Source organism: Eupeodes corollae, chromosome 2 (assembly GCF_945859685.1).
Source record: "Eupeodes corollae chromosome 2, idEupCoro1.1, whole genome shotgun sequence".
Classification (NCBI taxonomy): Eukaryota; Metazoa; Arthropoda; class Insecta; order Diptera; family Syrphidae; genus Eupeodes; species Eupeodes corollae.
Genome location: NC_079148.1, coordinates 134,115,911 through 134,143,197, shown reverse-complemented (window position 1 = coordinate 134,143,197; position 27,287 = coordinate 134,115,911). Strand labels below are relative to the sequence as shown.

Genomic DNA, 27,287 nt, shown 5'->3' with positions numbered 1-27,287 from the left:
CATTTTCTATTTCAGTGTTAAGTGAAACAATATTAGATTGTATATCGGTGTTCGAGGATTCTAATTGAACAACTCGATTATTTAAATCACTTATACTGTTTTTAATGTCTTTTATTTCCCGGCCTAGCTCTTCTGTAATTTTCTTTTCCGACTCTTCTACTTTTTTTGACAAAAGAGACACAATAAACTCACTTTGTTCGCGAAGCTTTTCGTCCATCCAAGTTTTATCCATGATTTTAGAAGGTGTATTACGAGGGGAAGATGAGGAGCTTTTGGGCGATGAGGGGTTTTTAGTGCGAAGTCGTTTAGGTGGATTTGTCGACATTGGTATGTATAATTATAAAAACGGATGCTTAAAAGTGTGGGTGGCGGTAAATGGGTGAGTTACTTTTATGTTCAAAACAGACGAGTTGGTAAAGAGCGCACGGTAATAAACACTCAATGTTCTTATATAAGTACTTTGCACAAAGGAAAACAAAATATATTCAACTTTTAATTTAGGCAAATTTAATTAGAAAATTATCACTTTTGACCGAAAAAAAATCATAAAGTCAATAAAAATCAGATTATGCAAGAATGTTACACGATTATATGCAGATTGAATGCGTTTTCGATCAAAATAAAGGTTTAAATGTCACCAGAATCAGACGCACGTCTACTCAGCAGCTCAACATTACAAAAACATTGCTTTAGATAACCCCACAAAAAGTAGTCACAGATGGGGAACACCCCAGGGTGGTGTCCTTTCGCCTCTTCTATGGCATCTGGTCATGGATACAATTCTCGTCAAATTAGAGAGATGTGAAGTGAGGGCGGTAGCCTACGAGGATGATTTGGTGCTATTGGTGTCAGGAAAGTACACCTCTGTGATTAGTGAAATCACGGAGTCAGCTTTGAAGAAAGTTAGCAGCTGGGCCACGAGTTGTGGACTAGGAGTTAACCAAAGTAAAACTGAACTGTTGCTCCTTACCACCAAAACTAAAGTACCGCCCTTCACGCTACCTCGACTTAACGGTCAAATCCTATCATTGTCTTCCAGGGCAAAATATTTTGGAGTTATACTCGACCCTAAACTAAACTGGAAACTAAATATTGAAGTACGGGTTAAGAAGGGCTGTGTTGCCTTCTACGTCTGCAGCAAAACTTTCGGCAAAAAGTGGGGACTTCAGTCGAAGATGATTTTATGGACGTACACAGCCGTAGTACGTCCAATTTTAACATATGGTTCGATTGTGTGGTGGCGTGTTCTTAGCGAAGCCTTTAATATTAATAAGCTAAAGAAGGTTCGGAGAACAGCTTGCGTGGGCACCACAGGGACCATGCGTACTTGCCCAACGGACGCCTTAAACGTTATTTTGGATCTTCTACCAATCGACCTTTTTATTAAATACATAGTTTCCTGCAGCGCTATTAGGCTGAAGGAATCAAATAGCTGGTTGTCAAAACCTTATGGTCACAACAACACAACGAAATTGATTCCCTCAGATATTATCTCGGTAGACACTGACAACTGCACTCCTACTTTGAGCCTTAGTAAGGGTTTTAAGGTTATTTTCCCATCCAGAGAAGATTGAGAGGATGACATCGTGTCGATAGGTTTTCACACAATCATCTTTACTGACGGCACAAAGATGGAGTGCGGAGTTGGTTCTGGGATCTTTTCTGAGTCCCTAAATGTAGCCAAATCCTTTAGGCTTCTTGACTTTGCTAGCGTTTTTCAGGCTGAACTGCTGGCAATAAGAGAGGCATGTAAGATACTTAAACAAAACCCAAACCAAAACCGAAATGCGTCTATCTTTACAGACACGCAGGCAGCTGTCAAAGCCATTAACTCGGCCATATCCTCATCTAAATTGGTCCAGCAATGTCGCGATGAGCTTGCGAGCCTGAATATTAACCTCGGTGTCATAGTTATATCGTGGGAAATGAACGGGCTGACGAGCTAGCCAGGCAAGCATCGGACCTTCATAGCTCACTTGCGGAAATGGTTAACATTCCTCTTGGTGCTATGAAGGGTAAAATCTTTTCTATCTACCAAACTGAATCAAACCGAAGGTGGAGCAATTTACCCAACTGCATTATACCTAGGAAGATATGGCCCACCTATAACAAAACCCGTACAACCGATCTTCTATGAAGGTCAAGTCAAGACATAGCCAGGATTGTTGCGGTTTGTACCGGACATTGGCCTATAGGAGTTCATGCAGAGAAGTTGAGTATCTCTTACAACACCTTTTGCCGTAGTTGTAGTGACCAAAGAGAAAGTAAAACGATAATCCATTTCCTCTGCAAATGTCCTGCTTTGGCAAACACTAGAATGAAGCACTTTGGAAAAGCATTCTTTCACGAACTTGATGAGCTATCTATCCCTTTCAATCAAAGGTCAAACGAGTTTTTAATATCAAAACGGCGCACTACAGCGCTAATTGGATCTCAGGCTAGGTTGCCTTGAGATCGCCATTTCTACCTTCCTACCTAGTCACAGACGGATAAATCTGGCGAACGCGGTGGCAACTAAAACTCGGGGCTGCCAGAGATAAAACGGTCGCCGAAGTGCGCCTCCAACGTAACTCGTGATGTATGGCAGGTGGCCAACCATCTTGTTGGAAAAAAGTACGATTCAGTGTATGTGTTCGCTTCAACTGTGGTACCAAAAACGACCGTAGCGTCTCGGCATAGCGCACTGTATTCACGGTTTCGGTGAAGAAGTAGGGACCAACTATCCCCCACTCTGCAACTCCGCATCAGACGGTTACGCGTTCGGAATGTAGGGGTTTCGCGAAGATGCATGTTCTGCGGATTTTCGACAGCGTAATATCGACAGTTCTGTTTATTAACGGTTTCATTTAAATAAAAATGCACCTCATCGCTAATCATTAGGAACTCACGTGGAATTTCTTTGTTGGCTAACTTCGCTGCCATTTGTCTAGCAAACTGTAACCTCGCCGAATACCGTTTCCCGAATGTTTTTAACCCATAGCTTAAGCGTATTCTGCAACGCGACAATCACGAGGATTTAATTCGCATTTTTTACGAAATTCGCGAATAACGGCAATGTAAGAATTTGTAATGAAAAATCGCTCGCAAACGAACTCACGCTGCGGAGCAGTCCACTTCTCCATGTTGACACTGAACAACTAAAAAAAATAAACCTTAAACCGTCTACTTTCCGTTCTCGCAACCACGAATATCTCGCGTCTCTGTAGGGCGGAGCCAGGGTCCTTAAAATGTGTCAGGTTTTTATGCCCAACCCTGTATCAACGAAAATAAAGTAAGAATAAAAGCAAACAATTTAGTCGAAAGATTCAAAAAGAAAAAATTGAACTTATTTCAAAATTTAAAATACTTAACTAGATCGTTGAAAAACAAATGATTGACGTTTTTCCAAATGATTATATAGCCCTTAGAATATTCGTAACAATACCTATAACTAATTGTAAAGCAGAAAGATATGTCTTAGTCCTTAAGAGAATATAAAATATGTACCGATCTTCGATGTGAATAAAAGATTATCATCTTCAACTCGTTTAGCAATCGAATCAGAATTATATTATACTGAATTTTTAAACCTAAACTTGAAGAATATGCTTAACCGTTTCACGTGTGTTTTAAATACAGCTTTTAACTTCTTTGTACCTTATAGGACTGAAAAGAATATCTCAAAACCTCCGTGGTATAAAAAAGGCTGGCTCACTTAAAAAATAAATCATTTTCCAAGTATAAAATGCCAAACATTCATTTTGTAAACTTCGTAAAGAATTCATGGTTCCCAGCAAATTCTTGCACAGGAATTATATAAATCGAATATGGAGCTTAATTTAAAAAATGATCCGAAACGATTCTGAAGTTTTATTCATTCTAAAAGGAAATCAATTGGCATTCCAACTACGATGAATTTTAGGGGTGATACTTCTACTGACATTAATAAAACTCTTGAACTTTTTGCTCAATTTTTTTAATCAGTTTATTCAACTTCACAAGGAAACTTGGATTTTCTTTTAGATATTACCAATAAACTAGATATTGGCTCAATACATTTAGAATTATCTAAAGTATTAAATGGACTTCAGAATCTTAAACTCAATCACATTCCCGGTGGCCTTGGCATTCCTTTTCTTGTTTAAAAAAAATTGCTCTAGTTCTGTATGCTTTCCATGTCAAATTATATTCAACTTATCTCCTATCGTCCGGAATATTTTTGGATGAATGGAAATCTTCTTTTCTGATCCCAATCAATAAGTCTGGTTTGAAGAAAAATGTTGAAAATTACAGAGGCATTTGTAAGCTTTCCACAATTCCTAAATTGCTCTAAAGTTTAGTAAAGACCAAACTGGATTTTGTCGTAAAAGAACATGTAAGTGATGCCCGGCATGGGTTTATATCGGGTAGATCAACTGTCACTAATCTCGCATGTTTTTTTCTCTTTTCGTTATTAATTGTATAGAATGTCAAAATCAAGTAGACGCTATCTACACGGATTTTAGTAAGGCATTTAATTCTGTATGCCACAACATACTGCTTCGTAAGCTTCATAACTTTGGAATTCACTCTAATCTTCTTCAATGGATTTCATCTTTTTTAACTGATAGGGTACAAAAAGTAAAACTTGACAATCAAACCTCGAGATCTATTAAATTTACCTCAGGAGTTCCCCAGGGCAGTCATCTTGACCCACTTTTATTTATAATCTTTATCGATGATATTTGCAAAAACATACAATTCAGCCAATGTCTCATATATGCTGATGATCTTAAATTATTTTTAAAAGTGAATTCCATTTATGATTGCTTTAATCTCCAAATAGACCTCGATCAATTATCAAACTGGTGTTTGGTTAACTGTCTTAAACTTAATGTCAAGAAATGCTTCGCTATCTCTGTCTCTAGGAAACTTTCAACTTATGAGTTTGCGTATTCTCTTGATTGTATCCCTCTTCAGAGAACTGCTACAGTAAAGGATTTGGGTGTCTCCTTTGATTCCAAGTTTACATTTGTTCCGCACATCGATGCAATTGTCGCTGAAGCCAACTCTATGATTGGTTTCATTAAAAGAAACTCAACTGACTTTTCGGATCCCTATACGCTTACATCTCACTCATTAGATCATTACTTGAGTATGCTGAAGTCATATGGAATCCTTTTCAACAAACATTTTCGGATAGAATTGAGAAAGTTCAGAATCGTTTCACAAAATATGTTTTTTGTAAAATGCGCTGGAATTTTTGTAAAGATTCTCAAGCTCGACGTAATCTTCTGGGTCTGAAATCACTCAAATCTCGAAGAACTATTCATGATATAATATTTTATGTTACCATATAAAGTGTCCTACCCTTCTATCGTTATTTTGTATTTATGCCCCGATTAGACAATTGAGAGAAAGAAACCTTCGTTTTCAACCTAAGCATAGGACAAATTTTGAAATGAATGAACCAGTCTCAAGGTTAATTAGGGAGTTCAACGAAGTAATTTGTCATATTGACAAAGCATGGCCCAGAAACAAATTCAAAATTGATTTGAATTATCTATTTTTGAGAAATTAATCATGAATTGTAAATTATTAACTTCCCAAAGGAAGTTATTGTAATGTGTCCGATTTGTCAAATTGAAAATTTTGACATTTCTCGATGTTTCAAGGTCGCTAGAGTCGAAATAAAAGATTTTTAGAAAGATGTCTGTGCGTGCGTGTGTACGTACGTTGGTACGTCCGTACGTTCGCGACGTTTTCTTCGTCTTCCATAGCTCAAGAACCAGAAGAGATATCAACTTCAAATAAATTTTGTTATACAGATAATAAGGCAGAAAGATGCAGAAATGGCTCTCAAGAAAATTGCGTGGGTGGTTTTTTTACCATAGCAGTTTGAAAAAAAGGTGAAAATTTCGGTTAAATCCATTTTACGGTTTTTTTTATAAATCAAAACAACATAAAAAAAAATTTGACACCTCCAAAATTTTACGACTAAAATATTGTTTCATCTCCAAAACAATTTTGTGCAACGAAGAATAATATTTTTGACATCTGAATAATTTTGAGAAAAATCGAACTAACAGTTTTTTTTATTAAAAATACAAATCTAAAAAAACTCAAAGTTAGTAAAAAATTGATTATCAATATATCTTTTCAAAAACTTGAAATTTAGGCTTCAAACTTATTTTATCTTATAAGAAATATTGTTTTCAACATTCTGAAAAATGTTGAGAAAAATCGAATTGACAGTTTTTTTACAAAATAAAAACCTAAAAAAAAATTAATAAAAGTTGGTAAAAATTGATTTTCGACTCAAATATCTTTGCAAAAATTTGAAATATTGGCTTCAAATTAATTTTATCCTATAAGAAATATTGTTTTCAACATTGGGTAAAATTTTAAAAACAATCGAATTGACAGTTTTTGTACTAAAAATTGAAAACCTAAAAAACAATTAACAAAAGTTGGTAAAAATTTACTTTCGACTTAAATAGATTTTCAAAATTTAAAAATATTAGCTTCAAACTTATTTTATTTCACAGAAAATATTGTTTTCTGTATTCAGTAATTTTTATATAAAAATCCAAGAGTCTGTTTTGTCATAAAAAATTAAATCTACAAAAAATAGTACGCAAATTTGGTAAAATTGATACTAGTACATATAGACAAACTTTTAAGCAAGACAAATCGACAGACGGGATGGGAAGTTATCAGTGCGGGTCGCATCCCAGCCTCTTTTTTATTTTTTGTATATTTTTGCATCTGTTGAGCCTGTAGCTCGTAGATTAAGCAAAAAAATAAATAATTAAATAAATTGGGTTATTTGGGTTTAACGCTTTTGGGTTTACGATTTTTTATTTGCGATTGCAAAATGAACACATTTAATTTTTCAAAAACTTTAAAAAAAGCCCCTGATGAATAATTAGCCCAAAGGTATCAACAATTCTTAATTTTATCGGGGGTTGGAACACTTGGGGGATAGCTTCTTAGATTTTCGATGCGTCAACTCCTCGGCGCATCGTCTCTGAGAGCGTGGACTCCTAGCGCCCCAGGTTATTAGGTTGGCACGCTTGGGGCTTAGGACATTTTGAGTTATTGGGTTGGCTCCTTGGGGCTTAGGACGCTCTGGGCTATGAGGGGTTGGCTTGCTTGGGTTTTATATCTTTTTATGGGGCCTCAAATTTGAAATAGCCGCGAGCACATATTTTCTTTAACCCGGGCCTGCATGTCCTATATTTTTCGTGAAAGAAATAATAGAACAGACATGAATACTTTTGGCGAAAATTGTATTATATAAAAGCTGTCCGATGGAATAAATGGCCTACATGCAAATAGAACAATTCAAACTTTTAAAAATTCTATTGAGAGAGTAAAAATAAAATTAAAGAATAATGAAAATAAATATTATGATCCTCAGAGCCGGATTTAGGGAAAGCAACCGGAGCAAAAGCCCCGGGGTGCCCCCACAATAGAGGCTTGGAAACATTTTTGTTTCATAATCCAACTAATAAACACTAGAAAACATCTTTTCCTTTGATATCTTTTACCTTGACTTAACCTACCGCCTACAGTACTTTGTACTTACATCATAATTTAATTATATTAATCTTAAATAACAGAAATCATTGATCTATATTTGCTCAATCCAATCAGTGAAATATCAAAATCTCAAATGGAAGCACTTCCAAATCACTACCCAACTTGAGGGAGTACCCCAATTGCTTAAGGGCTGAGTAGGGTGATACTTGTCCGCAACCTCGGAGGTTGGGTATTAGATTCCGTGTCTTGACAATTTGTTTTTTCTTATATATATACATACATATGTCCAATTGTACATATCTAATATATAAAAAATTCCTGTCACGGTATTAGTTGCCATACTCCTACGAAACGGCTAAACCAAATTCAAAGAAATTTTGCATATATATTCGGTAGGTCTGAGCATAGGTTTTTATCTATTTTTTATATTCCTAAGTGCTATGGTTTGATTGCATCAACATCGTACACGGTGCAACGATAGTATTCAGAGACGCTATGTAGAATGAAGAATTGATTGCTATTGAGGATCTTCGCATTGTCATTGCCAACTGAACCCTCAGAATGCAGAACAAAGCACCATTTATGACCACATCATGCTTGCAGTTTCGGCAGGACAAGATGGATTCTTTTTTTGGATGCAAATTTTGGAACTGGCAAAACATTCCTTATTTCGCTAATTCTTGCTAAAATACGATCAAATAATGGTTTCGCATTGGCTGTTGCATCTTCTGGAATTGCGGCAACTTTATTGGATGGAGACAGAAAAGCTCATTCAGTACTTAAACTGCCACTAAATATTCAAAATAACCCAGACGCGGTTTGCAATATAAAAAGCGGTCATCAATGGCCAAAGTGATGAATGCACTATGCACACCAACATTCGTTTGAGGCGTTGAACAGGACATTAAAAGATATAAAAAACAACGACAGACTATTTGGCAGCACTCTTTTCAGGTGATTTCAGATAAATACTTCCCGTCATTCCACGTTCAACGTACGCTGATAAGATCAACGCCACTGTGGCGTAACGACGTTGAAAAAGTACTACTGAATGTAAGGGTGTTCAAGTGCTTCAAGATGACTCTCCTAAAACATTTTCAAAACAACTGCTTAAAATAGGAGACGGAAAAGTTACTACAGATGAAACTGGATGCATAAAACTTTTTTTTTTTATAATAAGCGCACACTCAAAGGGATATATTATCCTTATTATGTAGACACAGTGTGAGCACTAGGAAAGGGAGAGAGGGTTTGAAAGGAGATGTCGGTGCACATTGGTTTTGAATTCCTGAATATTGCAATAGCTGGGAAAGACAGAGTGTGGCAAGGCATTCCACATTCGCATAGTACGGCTAAAGAACGAATCTCTGTACTTGATAGTACGACCGAAGTTGGGGTCGAGTGTATATTGATGAGCATTCCTAGAAGCGCGAGTATTACGGTTGAACTGTTTAAGGGGAGGAATGCAGCTGGCTATTTCTCTAGAAGTCTAGAGCATTAAAATAACGGTAAAAGAGGGTGAGACAAGAAACATTTCGACGATGTTCAAGTGACGTAAATGATCTTATGATGGTAATATCACCAATCAGTCTAAATGCTCTACGTTCAATATTGTCCAAGAGGCTTAAGTAAGTTGCAGGAGCACCAGCCCAGATATGGGAGTTATACTCAAGCTTTGGACGTATATAAGTCTTGTAAATAACAGCCAGATCAGAGGGGGAGAAAAACTTCTTGCATCGCCTTAAAAAACCCAAACATCTTGCGGCATTTTTGGCGACATCGCGTATGTGATCGTTCCACAAAAGGTGGTTGATGATACACATACCGAGAATATCGAGATGTTCAGTTTCCTCGATGCAAGTGCCATTTATGGATAATGGCAGGGGGAGTATATTTCGCTTTAACGATACAAGACAGCATTGCGTTTTCGAAGCATTAAATTCCACGCAGTTTCTTATTCCCCATTGTACAATGCTGTTTAGGTCGGAATTTAATGAGCTTATCATATTTTGTCGTTGCAGTTCCACATCCAAAGAAGAGGGGTGTGAATCTGAAAACGAATATGAAAAGCTAAGAGTACTATCGTCAGCGAAACAATGTATTGGATTAGATGTTGCAAACAGGAGATCATTAATAAAAATGAGAAAGAGTGTTGGAGATAGAACAGAGCCCTGGGGCACACCAGCATTTATTTTGTGGTTTTCAGACTTGAATCCATCCAATACAACTTGTATTGAACGATTCGAAAGGTAATTACTAATCCAATGAAGGAGGGATTCATGTAAACCGAAAGCACGCATTTTCGATAAAAGAGCCTGATGCCAAACCCTATCAAATGCTTTTGAAATATCTGGTGCAATAATCTTACTTTCTCCAAAACTATGTAAAGATTTGTTCCACTGTTCGGTGAGATGAACCATGAGATCAGCAGTATTGCTACGAAAGCCATACTGTCGGTCATTAAGAAGCTTCCGTTCTTCAAGATATTTCTTGAGCTGATAATTAATCAGAGTTTCCGTGACCTTGGAAAGAAGGGACGTAAGTGCAATCGGTCGATAATTAGACGGTGAGGAAGATTCGCCTTTTTTGGGAATAGGCTGGACAAGTGGTTTTTTCCATCCGCTCGGAACGAGACCTGAGGAGTAGGACAGATGAAAAAGCTTACGCAGTGGTTTTGCCAGCGATGAAGAACACCTCTTCAGAACAATAGCGGGGATACCATCCGGACCAGTAGATTTGTGTATGTTAAAACTATCTGTAGATGTCTGCACGATTATTGATTCACAAGATGCCCTTATTGACCAGATATTTTCCGATGTACACATACAATATACAAATCCTGAGTTCCTGGCAGAAAGAGCAATTTTAGCAGCAAAAATGTAGATGTCAACGAATTAAATCCCAAGATACAGCATTTGTTACCAGGAGACTTGGTGTCATACAAATATTGATACAGTTTGTGAAGCTGTAAATTATGCAACTGAGTTTTTAAACTTATTGGATTTACCAGGCATGCCACCGCATAATATACAACTGAAGGCTGGATCTCCGTTAATTTTGCTTCGTAATTTAAACTCACCACGGTTGTGCAACGGCACGTAGTTAGTAATTAAAACATTAATTACAAAATAAATGTTATCGAAGCCATAATTCAAGCCATAAACAAACAATTCAACAGTTTACATTTAACAGTGACAAGTCTTCAAAGTCGGAAGCGCTTTAAACTTTATTTGTTTTAATTTTTAAAATTGTTTTTTGTTTTAATGTTTTTGTAATATTTAAATCAAAGTAAGTCATACTTGTACGCTTTACATAATATTCGTATGTATTAAATAAACACTCTTATCATTTATGTGATTAAAGACATCCCCTGAAGAAGACGGAAATCACCGTCGAAACGTTGGGAAAAATCAGATGAAAACTGTTTTCATTTAATCATCAAAAAGATCAACAAAGCCGATGAGAATCACCACTTAATTGTTCTCAAATCAAACATAAACATCAACTTGGTCAAAATTATAAAACATAATTCTTAATGGCAAATTCCGAGGTGAAAATATACTATTACCGCGAATCCTTTTTATACCAAAAGATGTACCAATTCAATTCAAAAGTCGTGAATTTCCAATTAGATTGGCATTTGCAATGACTATCAAGGCCACACGATGTCTGTCGGCGGCTTTAATTCGAGCCCTTCAAGTGATCAAACTAATTTTTGCGTCTGTGTAAGGTGATCACCAAATTTTGTTTAGAATTTGGTATCACTTTAAAAGAAATTCACTGACGTTTGTTACAATTTCAGTGGTTGTATTCAAAAACCGATCGGAAGCTATCCGGATACTATATATTTTATATATATATTTTCTATTTAAATACATATGCTCATTTTCCGAAGAGCGGAGAATCATAATATGACTCCCATCAATGCAGCCGATTACTAGGAAACAAATAATAAAACAAAAAACAAGTAATACAATTAGTTTAATTTTACTAAGAAACAAAATCCTACCTCCAGGAATTTGATATTTTTTCGTAGAAGAACATTTTTGTTGCTTCTGAAGCCCATTGATTAAATTTGATTGTAAGTGGGCACAATTTCCTCTCCATTTGTTTTAAGGTCAAAGAAATAACCTCACAAACAGTATTTTGGCCCATTGGATCTGACCAGTCAGCGCCAACTTGCCTTTGGTAGCCACCACCTCCAAGAAAATTTAAAGCCACGGCTAATCAAAGAATAGGGGGAATGTGTGTTGACCGCATATATAGCACATATGCGTACTTACTTTGGACTTGGAAAATCAAGAATGTTTATTTTATTGTGGAGGTTAATCCTCAAGAGCCGGACATTTCTATTATGATTTATATTTTCATTTTCAGAATGTTAAATCAAAGGCACAAACACATTCCTATTGTCTTGAAATTTCAGCAACTAAAAATAGAATTCAATTTCCCATGAAAGTGACAACTAAAGAGCTGTCACCAGAAAAAATCACTAAATCGTGATTGTCACCGGTGACTATCACCTTACACAGACCGAATGTCACCTATCACAAATCACCTTAAACGATTCCACCCCAGGTTCAATACAATATAGTCCGCCCCAATGGAAACGAAATCTGCTTCAAATAGATACAAAATAAGCAGCATTTAAAAAGAAAAATACAAGCTCTTCACCAAGAGATGATCGAAAAGGTCAACCCTGATCACATCTTTTATACAGATGGTTCTCACAAAGATGATAACTCATCTTTTGCCGTAGTCAAATGGGAACAGCATTCTCAAACCTCTTCGGTCTGGCAAGGACTGCTACCTAGTGAAGCAGGCAGCTACATTGCTGAACTAGCAGCAATTCAAAGAGCTATTTCAATTGCGAAAACTTATTTGGGACGAAGTATTATTATGACAGATAACCTTGGGATATTAAAAGGCCTAAAAAATGAGACAAACCGATGCCCTACTCTGGAACAATTAAGATGCACAATGACGGAAAACATAGTACTAGCATGGGTACCAGGGCATTCTGGTATCAAAGGCAATGAAATGGCGGATGATGCAGCTAGAGATGCTACTAAATTTCCACTTGTTATTGATTTGCCAAATTTCTATCAATTGACTCGCCAAATCTATTTCCAGGAACTAAAGATGGAACTTGAAGTTAATTGGAATAACTGCAATACTTTTCTTCGTACGCATAATCCACATCATTATCGCATTACATATAATAGGCAACTAACAAGGCAAAATTGCATAAAGATACTCCGAATCAGAGTTGGAAAAACTATTTTTACGACCAAACACCTTTACAATAATGAACTCCCAGAATTGTGTGAAGCCTGTAATGAAGTTCTATCAATTTATCACGTATTTGTAGAATGCCCTTTAAAGCACACTCATACTCAAAAAATTATCTACCATCCTTTGCCCAGCCGATCATAATACAATACAAAGAATCAAAACTGCTTTAGATATTCACAATAAATTTAATGAAATCTAATGTAAATATTTCTGTTTTTAACTATAAATGTTTCACTTTAAAGTCATTACTTTCAACAATAACTTTGCTAAAGTTACTCTGTAAATTAAATTTAAGTATTCTATAAGACGGCATCACTTATGGTCTTGTTGCCCTGATGCCTTATTAAAAAATAATTTGTAAATTTATTTGTAAATTATTTGATTAAATAAATAAATAAATAAAATTTTATATGACAAAGCAACGTTTGTCGGGTCAGCTGGTATATACGAGTATATATATTTATTCATAAAATTGGTGCACATGAAGAATCGGTGTTCTTCAATTCTTGGAAAAATCAATTATTATTGACTAATCGGCTGTTCAATTCTTTGATTTCGTGAAGAATTTGTACACGTTTTTCACAGCCAGTACAGAGCGGCATCGAATTCTGATTGAGAAATTATCGGAGAAGAAAAGCAGGCGGTTTTTAGTCTTGAAAAAGCTCAGCGACATTCGTTGGTCTTGTCGAGCTGAAGCTACGAAAGTAGTAGTCAACGGCTATTCGGAAATCGAAAAAGCTCTAACTAGCATATCTTCCAATAAAGAGCAAAAAGACATCGTGAGGAATGAAGCAACGCAGCTTCTACAGAAAATGAGTGGCTTCGAAACCGCTTTGCCTGCAACATTTTGGAACGATATCTTGGAGCGATTCAACGCTACAAACAAAATTTTGCAAAACCCGAAAATGATTCTAGATTCTAGAATCATTGAAATCATTCGTGGAATCCAAACGAAATGATTTTGATAGATACAAGGAAGCAGCCAAAAAAATATCCCATTCTGATGAATATGCACAATCACGCACCCGCACCAGAACGAGAAATGTGAGGTTAAATCCGCTATTACGGGAAAGCACAAGAAGTAAATCTATCATCCAAGGAAAAGTAAAATATCCGTCTTCATCCCAGTGATTGACCAGCTATCAGTTTCTCTTACTGAAAGATTGCATGCCTATGAATCTGTACGTTGGTAATTTGGATTCCTAAATCACATCGAGGAGATGGATGCTGAAAATTTGCACGCTGCACCAGAAGCATCGGTGAAAGTGTATCCGGATGATTTAGAGCCGTGTCTTTGTGTCTTTGATTAACTCTTACAAAAAGAAAAAGGACTATGGAACAGATCATTTGCCGGAACTACTTTACTACCAAATTCTCGAAAATCAAAATTTCAGAGCTACATACCCAAACCTCGAAATTGCATTGAGAATTTATTTGGTTTTGATGGTAACAAATTGCACTGCAGAGCGCCCATTTACAAAAATGAAAATTATAAATCAGCATAAATCAAATAGAAATCATCAACGATTTTTTGGCGAAAAAAGCTCAAAAGGTTCCGTTCGTTAACGCTAAAATTTAATTTTAGATAATTCTTTTTTCCATTTGTATTTATATGTGTTTGTTCAATACTAAAGGAATCTGTAATAGAATGTACAGTCATAGACTTTTTTGGTCAATATAATTTAATCCAAATCAATTCGCAGTTTAATTGTCTTAATCGAATTCTTCATTTAATTTTTGTTGATAATGATTTTCATATTTGTATCGATAAGTGTAATTTCCCAGTTATTGCAAATTCAATTCATCATATAGCTATTGATGGAAATATTCAGTTCTATCAATATATAAAGAAAGTAGCTAACGATTAAAATATTTCATATGATTTTCGAAAAGCTAATTATGACGGTATGGTTGATTATCTTTTGTCTTTTTCTTGGAATGATATTTTTTGTTCATCTGAATTATGTAGCGTGTACTCTTGTTTTGTAAGCGTTTTGATGGGGGCAGTTCATAGATTTGTGCCTAAAAAACATTCTAAAAATAATTCTTGTCCTATCTGGTATAATGGGAGGTTGACCCATCTCAAAAACAGAAAAAAAAGAGGCTGGGATGCGACCCACACCCATCCCGTCTGTAGATTTGTCTTGCTTAAAAGTTTGTCTATATGTACTAGTATCAATTTTTACCACATTTGCGTACTATTTTTAATAAAAACGGACTGTTGGATTTTTATATAAAAATCACTGAATATCGAAAACAATATTTTCTGTGAAATAAAATATTTTTATTTTTATTATTTTTTGAAAAGCTATTTGAGTCGAAAGTAAATTTTTACCAAGTTTTAGTTTTGTTTTTAGAGTTTTATTTTTTGTAAAAAAAACTGTCAATTCGAATTTTTTAAAAAATTTACCAAATGTTGAAAACAATACTTCTTATAAAATAAAATTAGTTTGAAACCAATATTTCAAATTTTTGAAGAGATATTTGAGTCGAAAATCAATTTTTACTAACTTTTATACATTTTGTTTTTAAGTTTTTATTTTTTGTAAAAAAAAAACTGAAAAAATTAATTACAAGCTATTATCTCAAAGTTTTAAAAGATATTTGAGTCGAAAATCATTTTTTTCCAACTTTTGAAAAATTTTTTGCGGTTTTTATTTTTTTTTTTTTAAAACTGTCAATTCGATTTTTTTCAAACTTTAACTGAATGTTGACAACAATATTTTTTGAAATATAAAAGTAAATTAAAGCCAATATCTCAAAGTTTTGAAAAGATATTTAAGTCGAAAATCAATTTTTACTAACTTTTATACATTTTTTTTAGGTTTTTATTTTTTGTAAAAAAAACTGTCAATTCGATTTTTTTTTTAAATTTGTTCTAATGTTGAAAACAATATTTCTTATAAGTAAAAATTAGTTAGAATCTATTAACTTAAAGTTTTGAAAAGATATTTGAGTCCAAAATCATTTTTTGTTACCTTTTTTCGGTTTTTAATTTTTTGTAAAAAAAACTGTCAATTCGATTTTTCTCAACATTTTTCAAAATGTTGAAAACAATATTTCAAATTTTTGAAGAGATATTTGAGTCGAAAATCAATTTTTACTAACTTTTATACATTTTGTTTTTAAGTTTTTATTTTTTGTAAAAAAAAAACTGAAAAAATTAATTACAAGCTATTATCTCAAAGTTTTAAAAGATATTTGAGTCGAAAATCATTTTTTTCCAACTTTTGAAAAATTTTTTGCGGTTTTTATTTTTTTTTTTTTAAAACTGTCAATTCGATTTTTTTCAAACTTTAACTGAATGTTGACAACAATATTTTTTGAAATATAAAAGTAAATTAAAGCCAATATCTCAAAGTTTTGAAAAGATATTTAAGTCGAAAATCAATTTTTACTAACTTTTATACATTTTTTTTAGGTTTTTATTTTTTGTAAAAAAAACTGTCAATTCGATTTTTTTTTTAAATTTGTTCTAATGTTGAAAACAATATTTCTTATAAGTAAAAATTAGTTAGAATCTATTAACTTAAAGTTTTGAAAAGATATTTGAGTCCAAAATCATTTTTTGTTACCTTTTTTCGGTTTTTAATTTTTTGTAAAAAAAACTGTCAATTCGATTTTTCTCAACATTTTTCAAAATGTTGAAAACAATATTTCTTATAAGATAAAATAAGCTTGAAGCCTAAATTTCAAGTTTTTGAAAAGATATTTGAATCGATATTCAATTTTTACCAACTTTGAGTAATGTTTTTTTAGATTTTTATTTTTATAAAAAAAAATGTCAATTTGATTTTTCTCAAAATTTTATCAGATTTCAAAAACATTGTTCTCCGTTGCTCAAAATTGTTTTGGAGATGAAATTATATTTTAGTCATTAAATTTTGGAGGTGACAAATTTTTTTTCAGTTGTTTTGATTTATAAAAAAACCGTTAGATAGATTTTTTTCAAAAAATATACTTCTTTAAGATCACGTTACAGTTTATTATATATAATTTAATTCAAGTCTCTAACGTTTTTGGTTCGTAAGATATTAAGGGTTAACCAAAATGTTCACCTATTTTTTAAACTGCTATGGTAAAAAAACCACCCACGCAATTTTCTTGAGAGTCCTTTCTGCATCTTTCTGCCTTGTTATCTGTATAACAGAATTTATTTGAAATCGATATCTTTTCTGGTTCTTGAGCTATGGAGGACGAACGAAAGAACGTCACCAACGTACGGACGTACGAACGTACACACGCACGCACAGACATCTTTCTAAAAATCTTTTATTTCGACTCTATTGACCTTGAAACGTCGAGAAATGTCAACATTTTCAATTTGACAAATCGGACCCATTACAATAACTTCCTATGGGAAGTTAAAAATTAAAGTCACTTGGTTTCACAATAAATTATTTATTGAAAAACTCGAGTGAAGAAAAGGTTTACTTTATTTTGGGGCGAAGGAGCTGCGCTTCTTTATTGGCCCGAGGCCTCTGAACCTCTAAATCCGGCCCTGATGACCATATTAACTTATTCTGGGTATTCTGGTTTATTTTTCATCAAGTCCCATAAATATTTATATTTTTTTTAGTAAAATTAAAAACAAAAATTGCCAACTGTTGATGTTATAAAGAAAAAACAAAAACAAATGAAAGCGCTCTATCTAAAGTCCAATAAAATATAAGTATCAGTGACACGTTGAGTTTATTTATTTTAAACAGACAAATACAAATGTTTCGAATCTCCACCGCTTTATCATTTATTTCAACTTTACAATTATGATTAAATAAATCGACCACTTTTGTATCACTTCGGATTAAGGAACTGAATCTGAATCTTATGAACACCACAAGAGCATCCTTTGATATTTAAATTTTAACACTTAATGTCACACTAAAAGCTCTGTCGACTGTCTCCAATGTCAGTCTAAGATACCAGACTTATTTTATCGCTTCTTAGGCGTCAGTTACATTTTTTCAGACGACAGTACCCATCTCCTCTCACTCCATAAATGATCTAATGGAATAATATGTGTACACATACAGAACCAGCTGACATCCTTTTAACATGAAGGTCGTTCCTGCTCAAATTCGTTATCGCAAAAGTTCAAATGTTCTACATTCGTTTTGGCATTATACCTACATACAAAATTATACATTAGCTTTTCTTTTTTTTTATTGTTAAGCACTTTGGCTAGTATCCAATTTAAATAAATATTTATCATGCCACCTAATTAAATAAATAATTATTATATTTCAATCATTAAAAAAAAATGCATTTGTTTTTTTGTTGTCTCTTTTATATGTACACATGTACAATAATAATTTATAAGAGATCGTTAACAAATGTGGAAACCTTAAAAGATTTTCTTTCATTTCTAATTACAATAACAATTAGATGATATTAATTCAACAAAAATCGTGCCATTGATTTTGAAATAGGACAAAAATAGAGCGAATTTTGCATTTGAAAGCCTTGTCATTGTCACTTAAGCCACTTTTAACCCTTAAACAAAAGAATACATTTTGTATTCTATTAAAATATATTTATGTGCAAATGTACAGTGAGTGTCATAAAAATTCGGTTTTATTCTTAAACATACTTTTGGTGTTTTTCTCGTAGTAAAAGTTGAATTTAGGTTTATTATTTGATTATATTATAAATAAGTTTATTATTCTCTAAATATTTCATTAAAAAAAATGGTGCAATCACTTAACTGCATTAAGATATACGATAAACAACGCAAAAAGGACACATGTAAGCGCTTGATTAATATTAGGTTTTTTGTTTTCTTTGCTGAGTTTGACATTTACCCCGATTAACAGTTTGTCTAGTTAAGATTACCGTTAAAATAAAGTGTTCACTAGACGTTTGCATACATTTTTAAAACAATTAAGTGTAAGATCTGTTGGTTTTATTTAAAAAGTTAATCATTAGGCGCAAAGGAAAAAATGTTAGCCTTGAAAAAAGAAACGTTGTTATTTTTCACCATAATAAAGGTGAAGCATACAAAAAATATTGATATTTTAGATATGAAGCGAAACACTGTCGGTGATATTGTTGAAAGGTATAAAAGAGAAGGAAGGATCGAACCAAAGAAGCAGATAGGTCAACCAAAAAAGTTAACAACGAATGAAGAAAGGCTTATAGTAAGAAAAATTAAAGCAAATCCTCGTTTAAGTGCACCAAAAATTGTGCAAGAAGTTTTAATGGAATGCAAAAAGAAAATGTCTGCATTAACGGTACGCCGAACCATAAAGACAATTGGCTACAATGGTCGTGTAGCCCGAAAAAAGTCATTTATCAATATGCGCAACAGCAAATTTGGATCAAATTTGCGAGGGAGCACAAAAATAAGGATGCAACTTGGTGGGATGATGTAATATATGCTGACGAGAGTAAGTAAAACCTCTTTGGATCGGATGGAAGAGTTATGGTGTGGCGCAAGCCAAATGAAGAGCTTAAAAGCAGGAACACAAACCCAACAGCGAAGCATGGAGGCGGACACATCATGGTTTGGGTGTGAATATCGGCAAGAGGCATGTGAAACTAAATATTCATCGGCGGTATATTGAATAAGGAATACTATTTGAGGATCCTAAAAGAAAATTTAAGGTAAAGTGCTGATAGAATGGGCATTTCCTGGAATTTGAAATTTTACCAGGACAACGACCCGAAGCACATGGCGTATGTTGTAAGGGAATCGCTTCTGTATAACTGTCCAAAAGTTATCCACAATCTCCAGACCTTAACCCAGTCGGGAATATGTGAGATGAATTGGACCGTCTATTTCGCGAAAACCATGTCTCGTCAATAAGTGTTTAAAAAATTATTAAAAAACATGTTTTATCCAATTATGCCCCAGGGCTCCGTTTTGTCTCCGACACTTTTCCTTATTTTTATAAATGATCTTTTGTCTGAAACTTCTAACCCACTTAATTGTTTCACTGATGACAGTACCCTCAGCTTTTCATATTCGTTTCTAGATTCTCATCCTTGTTCTTGGGATGTGGGCTACCAACGGCAGCGTATGATGAGCTCATTAAATTCTGATCTTGACAGCATTGTCCAATGGAGAATCAAAAACCGTGTAGAATTTAATGCTTCGAAAACTCAATGCTGTCTACTGTCACAAAAGCGTATCTTTTCCCCTATGCCACTATCCATGAGTGGTACTTGCATCGAGGAGACCGAACAGCTTTCAGTCTCAGGTATGTGCATTACAAACCACTTGTTGTGGAGTGATCACATATTTGACATCGCCAAAAATGCTGCTAAGTGTTTAGGTTTTCTTCGAAGGTGCAAGAAGTTTTGTACTCCTACTGATCTGGCTATAATCTATAAAGCTTATATTCGTCCGAAACTCGAGTACAATTCCCATATCTGGGCAGGTGCTCATATAACCTACTTGAGTCACCTAGACAGAATTCAAAAGAGAGCTCTAAAGATGATAGGTGACCGTTGTCTAACTGAAACTTTTGTATCTCTCGAGCACCGCCGTAAGGTGTCATGCCTGTCATTATTTTATCGCTACTTTCATAAACAATGCTCTAATGAAATAGCCAATTGCATTTCTCCCCTCAAATAATTCAACTGTAATACCCGTTCCTCTAGGAATGCTCATCAGTTTACCCTTGATCCCAATTTCGGACGTACTGTAAAGTACAGATTCTTTCTTCAGTCGCACCACACGAATGTGGAATGCTTTACCAGACTCAATGTTTCCCACTCATTACAATATGCAGACATTCAAAACCAATGTGCATCTGTATCTCTTTTCTAATCCTATCCTCCCTTCTTAATTGTTCGCACTGTGATTAATCATGATAAGGGTATTCATATCCCCTTGAGTGCGCGTATAATATAAAACAAAGGGTATCCAACAAAATATTAAAAATCAATGGTAAGAAAGATTAATTAAAAAATTAATATAAGTATGTAAAAAAAACTGATTAATAATGTAGTGTTGTTTTTTTCTTTATTTATTTTATTTTGTTAATTTGCTATTTTAATTAAAAAATGCATGTATTTTAAAGAAAAACACGTTTTTAACTATTTTTAAGTTTAAAGTAAAAAGTAAAGTGTTTTTATGGAAAGAAACAAAAAAACGAATATTAATGGCACTCACTGTACAATGTACATATTATGTACGCCCCTTGCTTCCGTTGATTCTGAGAACATACAGATATTAGTGCGGTGTACATGGTTTGCATTAAAGAATTTATCTTTAGTAAAAGAAAAATAATGCCAGCTCTCTTTTCATTTCAGCCAAATGAGTGTACGTACTTCTAAAGCTTAAGCTTTGTTAAAAAACTTTTTGAATAAATTCTCAACGCACCGCAGAACGGCCTAACAGAAAAAAAAGTAAAAAGAATCATAATATATACACAATATTTTTATGAAAATCGATTTTGTTCGAAATATACTGTTTGGCAGTATATTATCAACAATCGGATTGCTGAAGGCCAAAGTAAGTGTGGATAAGCGTTTAATGTTTATAAAATGAGTGCCATTATTATCGACTTTTAGAAAAATGTACAGTACAATAAATTGGCATATGGGCAAATAAGTCGATCTTACGTACTTATAAGAATGTTGGATGTAAACATTTTTGCCAATCACATTCAAGTTGAAGTTTGGAATTTGCATTGAAAATATAACAGATATTTGTAGGTATAACACTTTTAAAAGATCTAAGATCAAGACAGGGCCGTCTTTACAATTTTGGGGGCCTTGGGCACTTTTCTAAATGGGCCCCCTGTATGATTATATAAAAATGATACGTTGTGTAATAAAGGTATACAGAAAAAATCACATAACTTTGAATTTAAATAGTTATTGCAGCATTTAAAACATTAACATAAACAACGTAAACATAAAAGCTGTCAAAAATAAAAAAAATTTAAATAACAGACAATTAAATAAGTTATTGAGAATGTAATTTAAAGAACATTATAGTGACACAGACTATATTTTTTTAGGTAAAAGAAAGGCATATTTATTGAAGGGGTCTTTTTCTTGATTTGAGAATTAGCAAAATCATTGATCGACATCTTCACATGCCTCTGAGGATGTCACTTTCATTTTATATCAGCGACAAACATGTCAATCTTTCTTGAATCATTGTATTTCTGAGTTTGTTTTTGATTCTTTTTAGCATAGAGAAGGAACGTTACAAACTGCAATTGGTCACCATCATACTTAAGAAAATTCAACATTTAGAAATTTATCTTCAATTTTATTATAAAGCTCTAGAATGTTGTCAGTTTTTTCATTTTCGTGTCGATAATTTTCAAGTAGTCTTTTAAATTCACGCATTGCTGAATGTAGTGTTCTCCGTTCACATATTCGGTGTAAAATTTAGCAAAAGATTTGCAGTTATCTTTTAAGTCTTATGAATTCGGAGTAGCTGTTTCAAATTAAAGCTTAGTGTGTAGACGATGGGAAGAAAGGTTTCAATTTTAAATCATTCTTTCCCAGTCAGAATTACTGAGGCTCCAGACCCGTCAAAAAAAGTCTGGAGTGAGCTTCTACACCTCATCTTTTCAGAAAGGTCCTTATATTCGGAATCCGGGTTTTTTTGTATGGCTGATGAATGAAAGTTATCTAAATTGTCCCTGAGCCCAATTATAAATTCATCTATTGCACTTAGCAAGTTTATTGCAACATCCAGGATAATAGTTTGTTTTTGGAAATTTTTTGCAAAGACTAAATGCTTAGTTCCTGGCCTCTCGTGCCTGTCCTAAATCGTTTGCGATAGACATTAAAGCTTCATCAATTTCTTGATGACCTTTACATAAGGCGCTTAGAGCATCAGCTCGCACCGACCATCTTGTTTGAGAACGTCTTTTTAAAACTTTTTTTGGACCTAAATGAGCAGTCAACACACTCCATCGATGAGAAGATACTGAAAAAAAGTTATACAATTTTTGAATAATGTCAAAGAATATGGTTGCTTCTAAGACACACTCAGCGGCATGCACTCCTACCAAGTTTAATGAGTGCTGCCCTGTACATTGTACAAAAGTAGCAAATTTACATTTTTCTTTTATTCTTGCCTCCAGACCAGAAAACCTTCCTGACATATTTGCCGCTTTGTCGTAGCTTTAACCTCCAAATGTCATGAACCTCCAAAAACTTCAGTATGGTTTCCGCTAAATAATCAGATCTATGTTCGTTAATTGGAATAAAGTCCAAAAACGTTTTAACAGGCTCGTGATCTTTTACGTAACGAATAATAAATGTTACTTGATCAACATGAGACAGATCGGTTATACTATCAACGCTAATTGATAAATGTTTTGCCATTTTGACTTCTTTTACAATAGTTTTCAAAACCTGTCCTCCCATGACATATGTAAATGAATTCATTCAGATAATTACTGAAAGATAACACGCATGACCACTTCTTGGATTTCCATATTTGCTTAAATGATCTACGAGAAACGGGTCAAACTCGCTAAGCAACTCAATGCATCAGAAATAATTCTCGTTATTGGAAGATCCGAGGATCTAATTATCACCACGAAATGGAAGCCCTCTCGAAGCTTAAAACTTTACAACAGCTACAACTTACTTCATTTTAATGTTGTGATATTAATTCAGTATCTACGTGCTATGTAGATCATGGTAGATTGTCTATGGGCAGAACTGCTTTCATGTGAAATAATTATTTGGTTGATGTGTTTTAGTTTGAATATAATTTCGCGGGCAATGTGATTTAAATTGTTCAGCAAAGGTTGTTGTTCAGCAAGGAAAGTACGAATTCTGATTATTTTGTATGCATCTAAAATTGTTTCGAAATATTTTTTTTCTTGAAATAAGACCAATAGAGGTTAAGTGATGTTTCAGCAATTTGGGGGCCCCTGGTGATTGCGGGGCCAAGACGTAAAGAACGGTCTGGATCAAGAGCAGTATTTAGATACAGAAAATCCATGTTAACAAGCCAAGCAGGGTACTTTTATTCAAAGTTACAAGATGTAAAAGAGGCCACAAATCAAAAATTAATTAATTCTTATTTTTCTGTTCATGAAAACCTATTTGGATCTTGAAATTTAAATATATGTACCTATCTTCAAATCGAAGATGATTTATCGAATTAATTAATTATTTCTTTGGCAATCTTTCATAAATATGAAAATGTGTCAATTATAATGTCTGGGTTTACCTTTAAAGATATAAATTCGAAATGAAAACCTAATTAAATTTAGTTTTAAATGATTTTCAGATATTTAAAAAAAAGTGTAACAAAATAATTTGTTCTGTTTTCTTTTTTAATATGCTCTAAATACATATTTAGATCATAACACTGATGGGTAGGTTAGGTTGAAGTGGCTGTCCAAGATGAAAACGGACACACTTAGACCAGTTAAATGGCCCATTGTGATACCACATGGATCTTGAGGCTTCCTCCTAAGCTCAATGGAACCAGTTTGAGTCCCTTACGAAACGTGAGAAGCTGATTATGCTGATATGATTTAGATCGTTTAGATCGTTAAAGAAGAATTCTCCTAGGTAATTCTTGCGTTTTCGAGCCATAGCAGGGCATGTACAGAAAAGATGAAAAACTGTTTCCTCCTCTTCCTCGTCCATACAGCTTCTGCAAAAGACATCTGAGAATACGCCTACTCGCGTGGCGTGTTTTCCTATTACACAGTGTCCGCTTATGACACCTATTATTGAGCTGATATGCGATCTGCTTGGAGATAGCAAGCACCTTTAACGTTTTAAATCGAGTGTTGGCCTGATGTTTTTTGTGACCTGACACGAGGTGATTTGGTTCCACCTGGTGCCTGCCCTCCTCACGTCGTCTTGCATTAGCAACAGTTTACAAGTAGCGATTGGTATGCCAGTACTTGCCAAACGTGGTAGGATGGGTTGTACTGTACCGTTCCTGGCGAGTTAATCTGCCTTACAGTCACCTAGAATGTCTCTATCGCACGGCACCCATCAAAGGTGAATATTAAACTGTTGTGCCATCTCCATTAGAGATGATCGACCGTTATGGACTGTTATAGCGTTTGAAGAGATAGAGTCCAGTGATTTGATAGCGCCTGACTATCTGAGAAAATACGGATATCAGATGTTTATACCCCGTTTTCTTTAAGCCAGGAAAAGGCCAAAAGTTCCGCCTGGAACACGCTACAATGATGGGTAACAAAACTGAAAATGGTTTTCCAAAATCATCACAATCCGATATGAGCATGACCTCTCGACAAGTCTTTACAAAATTTTGCACTTAAAAAAAGTTCTATACAATGTTGCGTCAATATTTACAGCCTTAAAAGCTATTTAAGTTAACAAAAAACTCTTAATCTTAAATCGATAACACCCAAAAATGTTTGTATATCATCTTTTTTTATCATTTGCATTAAAATGTGGTTTTATGTTTAGATTAACTTTCTTTTTCACCATTCTTCTTTCATTCAACTTTCGGTTCAATAAAAGATATGGATGTTGGAATAAAAATGGTTCCGCTAATTAATTTTCAAAAAAAAAATAAAAATTCTGACATCATCATAATCTCATAACCCATTAAAATATTTTAATTATGTAGACACAGATTAATGTAAATAAATGCATAAGACCCACCTCTGCATAAACGCTAGATAATCCAAATTCTTTAAGTGCATCAGATAAGTCATGAATATCAATCTTGCCATTGCCGTCTCGATCAAGGCTATTGAATAATTTCTCTAGACGTTCTTCATCCTCGTGGGGCATTTCCGATGGCAGCTGTTGCTGTTGTTGTTGTAGTTGCTGCTGCTGTTGTTGCTGCTGCAACTGAAGTTGTTGTAGAGCAATCCGATCATTTTCAGCTACTGTCGATAAAACACTCGTAATGGGAATCAACTTGACCGCATGCTGCTGCTGCAATTGTTGTTGGTTTGCTGCCTTATCAGCAGCGGTTAGATTTGTTGATTGTAAGTTAACACTACTATTAGCGTTAACCATTCTTGTTTCTAGAAAATTTCTTTGGAACTTGGGGGAACAAACAAACAAAGTTCTGCAGAATTTTTTAATTGTAATTAAGTTTTCGAATCGTTCAAATAAGATTTGAATAGGTCTACCTTTGCCCGAAACTAACTAACTCAATTTTAATTGGATTGACCGTGGCCAACTGCAATGAACACGCACAGTCGCCTTGGGAATATACAAAAAAAAGGGGTTGTGCCCAAAAATAGATCGAATAAACTCACAAAACTGTTTTTTTTCTGTCGTTTTAAAGGTTTCATAAACTAAGAGTTTTAATATACATTAGTTTGTGAAAAGTCCAAATTCAGAAACACAGCGATATTATAAAAATGGGGCAAATGAAATCAGAGAGGGTGTTGGCGTCGGCGGCGACGGCGACGACGAGTACGTTACGATGACTATCACGATGACGAATTCCGTGAATTTTTGCACAGGATCCCTCTACAAGCGAATTGAAATGAGATCTTCTGAGGAGCCCCGGAACGAAACGCGTGCGACCACAAACGAAAAAACGACTGATGACACAGCAAAGTCTACAATTACTGCTCACTGCTACAAGAAAAAAAATATTTAAACTTTTTATTCCTAGAGAACCAACGAATTCACACTTTCTAAAGAAGAGAGTAAAAACTGACTACTCTGCACCGCACTGGACTATAGCTGTGGCCGTGTGGATTTCACGAAAAATCAATGAAAGTGCATGCCAATTGTATAGAGAATAGAAGACCGAGACCGACCAACGACGACGACTGGACGACTACGAGACGATGGACGACTTTATGTCTAGTCAACACTTTTTTTCTAAGAAAATCACCGAGAAAACATTCCATAAAAGTACGATTTTTAAGTTTTTTTTTGGTTTCTTTCTTTCCGGATGACCTTTTTTCTTTTCCAGAAGTGTATCTATCTATACCGAATATACAATATGCTGAGTGCTGAGCTTAAAAAACTCGTCCACATGTGGTAAAGGAAAGTTTTTTTTGTTGTTTGTTAATTGTATTTTCTCTAGACAATGGCGCGGGCCGAAAAGCGTTTTTCTTTTTGCTAATTTTGCTTGCCGAACCGGAGTGGAAGTCGATGTCGAAGTGCCAAAGGTGCCGATTGTCGAACCGAAGCTGTGGTGGCTTCTCTTGTGTCTTGTCTCTTTTGGTCGGCTGCGGGCTTCTTGACTTCTCGTTCTCGTGCTCGTGCGACTCTTATTGCAAAATTTTGACGTTTTCTTTTGTGGGTTATTTGCTATTTTTTTGGAATTAGGAGATAAATGTCAAAATGAAACTAGGTCAAAGCATCAAGTTGAGGTGAGGTATCTAACGAAGGAAATGACGTCTAGCGGTGAATAGATATATTATTTTGGATATGCTACAGTAGAGGTGAAACTTAAATGTTGCTTTTCTTTCTCACTGTCAAAGTCCAGCATCTATCTTAGAATTGTACTGGAAGTCTCAAAATATACTTTTCAAAACGCATTTATTTCTCAATTGATTTAAATGTTTGAAATAAATCTTTTAAAAATGTTAAGAGTTCAT

General features: G+C 34.4%; 1 protein-coding gene across 1 annotated transcript in view; it reads right to left on the bottom strand.

The window, feature by feature from the left end:
* Nucleotides 1–26,937, bottom strand: part of LOC129946385 (calcium-binding mitochondrial carrier protein SCaMC-2-A) — a 90,832-nt gene extending 63,895 nt beyond the window's left edge. Inside the window, exon 1 of the mRNA XM_056056542.1 lies at nt 25,378–26,937. Coding sequence (XP_055912517.1) covers nt 25,378–25,740 — 363 coding nt within the window. The 5' untranslated portion in view covers nt 25,741–26,937. The remainder of the gene's footprint in view (nt 1–25,377) is intronic.
* Between the last annotated feature and the right edge of the window lie 350 nt (nt 26,938–27,287).